Source organism: Salmo salar, chromosome 14, assembly GCF_965601325.2.
Source record: "Salmo salar chromosome 14, fSalSal1, whole genome shotgun sequence".
NCBI lineage: Eukaryota > Metazoa > Chordata > Actinopteri > Salmoniformes > Salmonidae > Salmo > Salmo salar.
In genome coordinates this window covers 104,448,639-104,458,597 of record NC_138304.1, presented here as the reverse complement: position 1 = coordinate 104,458,597, position 9,959 = coordinate 104,448,639, and the positions used below count along the sequence as shown (strand labels likewise).

At 42.1% G+C, this 9,959-nt stretch overlaps 1 protein-coding gene across 4 annotated transcripts in view; it reads right to left on the bottom strand.

Annotated features, from left to right (window-relative positions):
- Positions 1 to 9,959, bottom strand: part of LOC106589103 (FH1/FH2 domain-containing protein 3) — a 112,599-nt gene that overhangs the window by 78,748 nt on the left and 23,892 nt on the right. For all 4 annotated transcript variants that reach the window (XM_082961368.1, XM_082961369.1, XM_082961367.1 and 1 more), the window contains exons 2-3: positions 9,140 to 9,249; positions 5,912 to 5,979 (exon numbers count right to left, since the gene is read on the bottom strand). In XM_082961368.1, the coding sequence (XP_082817494.1) occupies positions 5,912 to 5,979; positions 9,140 to 9,249 (178 nt within the window). The remainder of the gene's footprint in view (positions 1 to 5,911; positions 5,980 to 9,139; positions 9,250 to 9,959) is intronic.

Sequence of the window (9,959 nt, the reverse complement as noted above, 5' to 3'; positions counted from 1 at the left end):
ATTTGATAGTGCACTACTTTTAACCAGGGCCCATTGTGCACTATGTCAGGAATAAGTTGCGATTTGGAATGCAGACTAGAACTAGGGCCCAGAGTTTGTCCTGGTCAGGTCACAGCCAGGACAATGTGTACCCAATAGGTAGAACAAGACCAGTGAAAACCCTCCTACGTCACTGCTACATATACAGATACACAGCTACATGTTACAACTAGACACTATCAGTCAGCCACGAGAAATCTCTGCTAAATACTGTACACAATGTATATATATATATATATATATATATATATATATATATATATATATATATATATATATATATATATGATCTCTCTGTAAACACAGACACAGATTAATTATATTTATTTATTTTTATTTCATTTAAATTATTTCATATATTTTAATTTATTTTATTTATTTATTTATTTATTTCACCTTTATTTAACCAGGTAGGCTAGTTGAGAACAAGTTCTCATTTACAACTGCGGCCTGGCCAAGATAAAGCAAAGCAGTTCGACAACATACAACAACACAGAGTTACACATGGAGTAAAACAAACATACAGTCAATAACACAGTAGAACAAAAGAAAACAAAAAGTCAATATACAGTGAGTGCAAATGAGGTAAGATAAGGGAGGTAAGGCAATAAATAGGCCATGGTGGCAAAGTAATTACGATATAGCAATTAAACACAGGAGTGATAGATGTGCAGAAGATGAATGTGTAAGTAGAGATACTGGGGTGCAAAGGAGCAAAATAAATAAATAAATACAGTATGGGGATGAGGTAGTTGGATGAGCTATGTACAGGTGCAGTGATCTGTGAGCTGCTCTGACAGCTGGTGCCTGAAGTTAGTGAGGGAGGTAAGAGTCTCCAGCTTCAGAGATTTTTGTAGTTCGTTCCAGTCAATGGCAGAACTGGAAGGAAAGGCGGCCAAAGGAGGAATTGGCTTTGGGGGTGACCAGTGAGATATACCTGCTGGAGCGCGTGCTACGGGTGGGTGCTGCTATGGTGACCAGTGAACTGAGATAAGGAACTGCAGATAACAACTTATTGTAACTAGACTGTAAAGAGACCAAGATACACTGACAGACAATAGAACCAGATAAATTATTATATCTACACACTATCATAAACAACAACACTATCATATACAACAACACTATCATAAACAACAACACTATCATATACAACAACACTATCATATAAAACAACACTATCATAAACAACAACACTATCATATACTGTATAACAACACTATCATAAACAACAACACTATCATATACAACAACACTATCATAAACAACAACACTATCATATACAACAACACTTTCATATACAAACAACACTATCATAAACAACAACACTATCATATACAACAACACTATCATATACAACAACACTTTCATATACAACAACACTATATATACAACAACACTTCATATACAACAACACTATCATAACAACAACACTATCATATACAACAACACTTTCATATACAACAACACTATTATATACAACAACACTATCATATACTGTATACTAATGCTATCATATACAACAACACTATCATTAACTGTATAACAACACTATCATATACAACAACACTATCATATAGAACAACACTATCATATAAAACAACACTGTCATATACAACACCACTATCATATACAACAACAACACTGTCATATACAACACCACTATCATATACAACAACACTATCATATACAACACCACTATCATATACAACAACACTATCATATACAACAACAACACTGTCATATACAACACCACTATCATATACAACAACACTATCATATACAACAACAACACTATCATATACAACAACAACACTGTCATATACAACACCACTATCATATACAACAACAACACTGTCATATACAACACCACTATCATATACAACAACACTATCATATACAACAACAACACTATCATATACAACAACAACACTGTCATATACAACACCACTATCATATACAAAAACACTATCATATACAACACCACTATCATATACAACAACACTATCATATACAACAACAACACTGTCATATACAACAACACTATCATATACTGTAAAACAACACTATCATATACAGCAACACTATCATTAACTGTATAACACCACTATCATATACAACAACACTATCATATACAACAACAACACTATCATATACAACAACACTATCATATACTGTAAAACAACACTATCATATACAACAACACTGTCATGTTCTGTATAACAACACTATCATATACAGCAACACTATCATTTACAACAACACTATCATTTACAACAACACAGTCATATTCTGTATAAAAACACTATCATATACAACAACACTGTCATTTACAACAAAACTATCATATACTGCATAACAACACTATCATAAAGCATAAAGCATTTTTACACGGCTGGCCATGCTTTCCACCTGGCTACCCCTACCCTGGCAAACATCTCAGCACCCCCTGCAGCAACTGGCCCAAGCCCCCCCTCCCCCGCTTCTCCTTCACCCAAATCCAGATAGCTGATGTTCTAAAAGAACTGCAAAGTCTGGATCCCTACAAACCAGCTGGGCTAGACAATCTGGACCCTCTCTTTCTAAAATTATCCGCCTAAATTGTTGCAACCCCTATTGCTAGCCTGTTCAACCTCTCTTTCGTGTTGTCTGAGATCCCCAAAGATTGGAAAGCTGCTGCGGTCATCCCCTTCTTCAAAGGGGGAGACACTCTAGACCCAAACTGTTATAGACCTATATCAATCCTGCCCTGCCTTTTGAAAGCCAAGTTAACAAACAGATCACTGACCATTTCGAATCCCACCGTACCTTCTCCGCTATGCAATCTGGTTTCAGAGCTGGTCATGGGTGCACCTCAGCCACGCTCAAGGTCCTAAACAATATCATAACTGCCATCGATAAACGACAATACTGTGCAGCCGTATTCATCGACCTGGCTAAAGCTTTCAACTCTGTCAATCACCGCATTGTTATCGGCAGACTCAACAGCCTTGGTTTTTCAAATGACTGCCTCGCCTGGTTCACCAACTACTTCTCAGATAGAGTTCAGTGTGTCAAATCGGAGGGCCTGTTGTCAGGACCTCTGGCAGTCTCTATGGGGATGCCACAGGGTTCAATTCACGGGCCGACTCTTTTCTCTGTATACATCAATGATGTCGCTCTTGCTGCTGGTGATTCTCTGATCCACCTCTACGCAGACGACACCATTCTGTATACCTCTGGCCCTTCTTTGGACACTGTGTTAACTAACCTCCAGACGAGCTTCAACGTCATACAACTCTCCTTCCGTAGCCTTCAACTGCTCTTAAATGCTAGTAAAACTAAATGCATGCTCTTCAACCGATTGCTGCCCGCGGTTCTAACCTAGAATATGTGGACAACTACAAATACCTAGGTGTCTGGTTAGACTATAAACTCTCCTTCCAGACTCACATTAAGCATCTCCAATCCAAAATGAAATCTAGAATCGGCTTCCTATTTCGCAACAAAGCATCCTTCACTCATGCTCCCAAACATAACCTCGTAAAACTGACTATCCTACCGATCCTTGACTTCGGCGATGTCTTTTATAAAATAGCCTCCAACACTCTACTCAGCAAATTGGATGCAGTCTATCACAGTGCCATCCGTTTTGTCACCAAAGCCCCATGTACTACCCACCACTGCGAGCTGTATGCTCTCATTGGCTGGCCCTCACTACATATCTGTCGCCAAACCCACTGGCTCCAGGTCATCTATAAGTCTTTGCTAGGTAAAGCCCCGCCTTATCTCAGCTCACTTGTCACCATAGAAACACCCACCCGTATCATGTCGCACTGCTTTGCTTTATCTTGGCCAGGTCGCAGTTGTAAATGAGAACTTGTTATTAACTAGCCTACCTGGTTAAATAAAGGTGAAATAAATAAATATATAGTGTACTACTTTTGACCAGAACCCATCTGGCTCAGACAAGGCTTACTTTTTCCAGGCTTACTTTTTCAAGGCTTACTTCCTTTTCACAATGGGCACAAAAGTAGCGCACTATATATGGAATAGGATGTAATTTGGGACACATATTTATTCATTTGAATCTGATTTAAATAGCTGTAGAATCTGTTCATATGGAATTAGGACCGCTTTAGAGTTCTGTGTTCCGATCTGTGTAACTGTTAAGCATCTGTCTAATTCTAGAAGTCAGTTTAGAGTTCTGTGTTCCGATCTGTGTAACTGTTTAGCATCTGTCTAATTCCAGAAGTCAGTTTAGAGTTCTGTGTTCCGATCTGTGTAACTGTTTAGCATCTGTCTAATTCCAGAAGTCAGTTAAGAGTCAAGATTTTGTTTATTGTCATTTACTCCTCTTTGAAAATAGAAGGGCAGAACTTGAAGAGGTGCAAACTCCTAGTGAGTTTGTTCTGCAGAGTTTATAATGGATGTGACATTGTTGATGTAGTTGAAATGTACTAATGGCTACTGTGATTACTTTACTAGTCCTAACTGTTGCAAATTAACCAGAGTAACCTCTGAAGTAGGGAGAAAGATGAGTGGTGGCACACTCATGGGTACACTCAGAAAACACAGAGCTATGTGATGACTGTTTCACCTCTAACATGGTGTTGGGTAAGGGTGCGTGTGTGTGTGTGTGCGCGTGCGCGTGCGCTTGCACGTGTGTGCCGGGCATGTGGCTGTGGGTCAAGTTCAGTTAAACCACAGTCCCGCCCCGTCTAACCTCTGACCCTGGCAGCCAATTCAGATAAGGCTTTTCTGGAGTCCATTTTAGCACAACTATCACGAGCTGGAGAGAGAGATGGAGAGGGAGAGAGAGAGAGAGAGAGAGATGGAGAGAGAGATGGAGAGAGAGAGGGAGAGAAACTAATAGAAGGATAGAGAGGCAGACAGAAGGCTGTAATGAAGGAATGTAAAGTGATGTGTGACTCTGGGTTGACTCATGTCACATCTCTCTCTCTGTCATCTCAGGACGTCACTCAGTAATAACTTTACCCAGCACGGCACGGCACGGCACGGCACAACAGGCACACACACACACACACACACACACCTTAATCCCAACCAACGACCTTCTACTGAACTATTCACACACACACGCTCATACAAACAATACACATAAACACACAATGAACACACCTGTCCATCACATCACACACCTGTCCATCACATCACACACCTGCCCATCACATCACACACCTGCCCATCACATCACACACCTGTCCATCACATCACACACCTGCCCATCACATCACACACCTGCCCATCACATCACACACCTGTCCATCACATCACACACCTGTCCATCACATCACACACCTGTCCATCACATACCTATCCATCACATCACACACCTGTCCATCACATCATACACCTGTCCATCACATCACACACCTGTCCCTCACACAGGACTTTACAAACTGGGAGGTCTCAGATGCCCCCACACACATATCTAACTATAAACACACATGGAAAACCTGAACAGGCATGTAAAACACATGAAAACCAGAACAGGCATGTAAAACACATGGAAAACCACAACAGGCATGTAAAACACATGGAAAACCTGAACAGGCATGGAAAACACATGGGAAACCAGAACAGGCATGTAAAACACATGGGAAACCAGAACAGGCATGTAAAACACATGGAAAACCAGAACAGGCATGTAAAACACATGGAAAACCTGAACAGGCATGTAAAACACATGGAAAACCAGAACAGGCATGTAAAACACATGGGAAACCAGAACAGGCATGGAAAACACATGGAAAACCAGAACAGGCATGTAAAAAAGGGTCATGTATTGTAGGCTCCTTGGGGAACATGTTTCCTGTCCGGCGTGTCCCAGCGGTGACATGCTTAGAGACGTATGTTAACATGTACGTACCGATACACACGTGTACTCGAACAGTCAGCTGGGTCCGCAAGACAACACTATGCTTCTTCCCTCTGGTCCTGGAGAGAGAGAGAGAGAGAGAGAGAGAGAGAGAGAGAGAGAGAGAGAGAGAGAGAGAGAGAGAGAGAGAGAGAGAGAGAGAGAGAGAGAGAGAGAATGTGTTAAACAGTGTCTTGCAGCAGTAGACCTGGAGAAGAACACTTATACTGATGCCAAAGACTCTCTCTCTCCTGGGATCAAAGGTGCCAGATCAGCATGGCACGTAGCTGACAACTAGCCAACAATGGCTAGTTGTTCTTCTAGTTGTTACAATAGTGTTTGTTCTTCACTGGTTGACCTTTTCCTGTGGCAACAGGTCACACATCTTGCTGCTGTGATGGCACACTGTGGTATTTCACCCAGTAAATATGGGAGTTTATCAAAATTGGATTTGTTTTCAAATTCTTAGTTGATCTGTGTAATCTGAGGGAAATATGTGTCTCTAATATTTACATTGGGCAGGAGGTTAGGAAGTGCGTCTCAGTTTCCACCTCATTTTGTGGGCAGTGTGCACATAGCCTGTCTTCTCTTGAGAGCTAGGGCTGCCTACGGCGGCCTCTCTCAATAGCAAGGCTATGCTCACTGAGTCTGTACATAGTCAAAGCTTTCCTTAAGTGTATTAGGTATTCTGCCACTGTACTCTCTGTTTAGGTCCAAATAGCATTATAGTTTGCTCTGTTTTTTTGTTGTTAATTCTTTCCAATGTGTCAAGTAATTATCTTTTTGTTTAATTAATCATGATTTGGTTTGGTCTAATTGTGTTGCTGTCCTGGGGCTCTGTGGGGTCTGTTTGTGTTTGTGAACATAGCCCCAGGACCAGCTTGCTGAGGGGACTCTTCTCCAGGTTCATCTCTCTGTAGGTGATGGCTTTGTTATGGAAGGTTTGGGAATCGCTTCCTTTTAGATGGTTGTAGAATTTAACGTCTCTCTTCTGGATTTTGATAATTAGCGGGTATCGGCCTAATTCTGCTCTGCATGCATTATTTGGTGTTTTACGTTGTACACTGGGGATACTTTTGCAGAATTCTGCATGCAGAGTCTCAATTTGGTGTTTGTCCCATTATTTGTCCCGGTTTTATGACTTAACAGCCGGCCAAAAATAGTTTGCAGAAACGTTCTCTTTCTGGCCCTGCAGTATTGGAACACTGAAACTCCTTTGTTACAGATAGTGTGGCCCGCCTATAAACTCTAACATCAAAAGATTGGACATTGGAACATTATTTCCGAAATCCAAATGCTTGGATTGGTCGGTGGGAATGTTTGGATTGGTCGGTGGGGACTTAAAGAATAATCCTGTCACAATGTTTATTATTTTGTGATGTCATTAAGAATGGTATATCAAGGTAACGGTAACTCTGAAAGTCTACACGACCTATGTATCCGGTTTACATCTAAATGTTATAAAAAAAATTATATGATTAAATAGGAAGAATACTTTTGTGAAGTTCGCAATTTAGATTTTTAGCCTTCTAAATTAGAATGGTTTATTCATCTAAACTTGTGCCCAGTCAGTAGCCATGCCCCAGTGAGCTCAGAGTTCGTGTCAGCATGACGGGACACACTCTCGGCCAAAGTGCTTAATAGGACTCGCTAACTAAATTTACATTAGATCAAAACATGCCGGACTACTACTGGCGTGTAAAGTGGTTGGGAGCTGTACCCTGTATAATCAAACATTCAGACCAGTGTGACAGACAGCGGAAGCTGAACGTTACAAAACGTTACTAAACATATCCCTCTGCAACTGGATCCTGGACTTCCTGACGGGCCACCCCCAGGTGATACGGGTAGGCAACAACACATCTGCCACGCTGATCCTCAACACTGAGGCCCCCTCAAGGGTGCGTACTTATTCCCTGTTCACCCACGACTGCGTGACCAAGCACTACTCTAACACCATCATCAAGTTTTCTGACAACACCGACAACGATGAGACAGCCTATAGGGAGTAGGTCAGAGACCTGGCAGTCAAGTGCCAGGACAACAACCTCTCCCTCAATGTGAGTAAGACAAAGGAGCTGATCATGGACTACAGGAAAAGGAGGGCCGAACAGGCCCCCGTTAACATCGACGGGGCTGTAGTGAAGCGGGTCGAGAGTTTCAAGTTCCTTGGTGTCCACATCACCAACAAGTTATCATGGTCCAAACACACCAAGACAGTCGTGAAGAGGGCACTACAACACCTTTTCCACCTCAGGAGACTGAAAAGATTTGGCATGGGTCCTCAGATCCTCAAAAAGTTCTACAGCTGCACCATCGAGAGCATCCTGACCAGTTGTATCACCGCTTGGTAGGGCAACTGTTTGGCATCCGAACATAAAGCGCTTCAGAGGGTAGTGGTAGTAGTACATCACTGGGGCCAAGCTTCCTGCCATCCAGGATCTATATTCCAGGTGTGTCAGAGGAAGGCCCAAAGAATTACCGAAGACGCCAGTTTTCAGGGGTTTGACACACACATTTAAAGTTAACCAGTTTCACAAAATCCCCCCTGCTTCAAAACACACACCTGACTCCATTCACTTGTCCATCACCTTTCTCAAACGTAGTCCTCAAGCTCTCTCCACACACACACACACACACACACACACACACACACACACACACACACACACACACACACAGTCTTATTGGCAGCATGTCACTACTATCACAGCGCTATCAATCAACCGAGGTCCTTGTGTCCTCAAGGTGTTCAAACTCCCGTTGCCAAGACAGCTCCATGTCATTTCTACATTTAAGGTAAGAAAACAGAGATATTTTCCCGCCATTAAAATGAATCTCTGCAGATTATACAAATCATAGAAAAAATGAATAAATACTGAGAAATAGAGAGAGAGAAAGAGGAGGACCAGAGAGACTCTGCCATGAAAGAAGGGAGCACAGACACTGTCACACACCCACTCAGACAGACAGACAGACAGACAGACAGACAGACAGACAGACAGACAGACAGACAGACAGACAGACAGACAGACAGACAGACAGACAGACAGACAGACAGACAGACAGACAGACAGACAGACTGACTCCAGGTCGGTTCCATTATGGGACAGCTGCAACGCACAGTCATCAAGCTACAGAGAGACAGAGAGAAACAGAGGGAGAGAGAGACAGACAGAGGGAAAGAGAGACAGACAGAGAGAGGGAGGGAGAGAGAGACAGACAGTAAGGTAGTGTTACCCTGCTGTGTCCTCCTGGAAGCCCTCCAGCTCGTCCCTCTGTTCAGACAGAGAAGACTCCAGGTCCAGGTAGGTTCCATTATGGGACAGCTGCAACGCACAGTCATCAAGCTACAGAGAGACAGAGAGAGACAGAGGGAGAGAGAGAGACAGAGAGAGACAGAGGGAGAGAGAGAGACAGAGAGAGACAGAGGGAGACAGAGGGAGAGAGAGAGAGAGAGAGACAGAGAGAGAGACAGAGAGACAGAGAGAGACAGAGAGAGAGAGAGAGAGACAGAGAGGGAGCGAGAGAGAGACAGAGAGAGAGAGAGAGAGAAAAAGGGGAGAGGAAGAGAGAAAGAGAGAGAGGGAGACAGAGGGAGAAAGAGAGAGAGAGGGAGACAGAGGGAGAAAGAGAGAGAAGATAGACAGGTAATGAAGGCTACATCACATTGTCATGCATCATTAACTATCTATCCCAAATTATCCATTGAACCCCAATGGCATTCCAATAGAGATATATTTAACTCTTTATGAAATACTGAAAGATCCATTGCTTTCATGTTTGAATTGCTTGTATGTACAAAAAGTATTCACACCCCTTGACTTCTTCCACATGTTGTTGTGTTACAGCCAGAATTCAAAATGGATTAATTCAGTATATTATTCTCTCCCATCTATACACAATACCCCATAATAAAAAGTGAAAACATGTTTTTGGGATAATTTTTGACACATTTATTTAAAATTAAATAGTAAAATATCTAAGTTACATAAGTATTCACACCCCTGAGTCAATACTTTGTAGAAGCACCTTTGGCAGCCATTACAGCTGTGAGTCT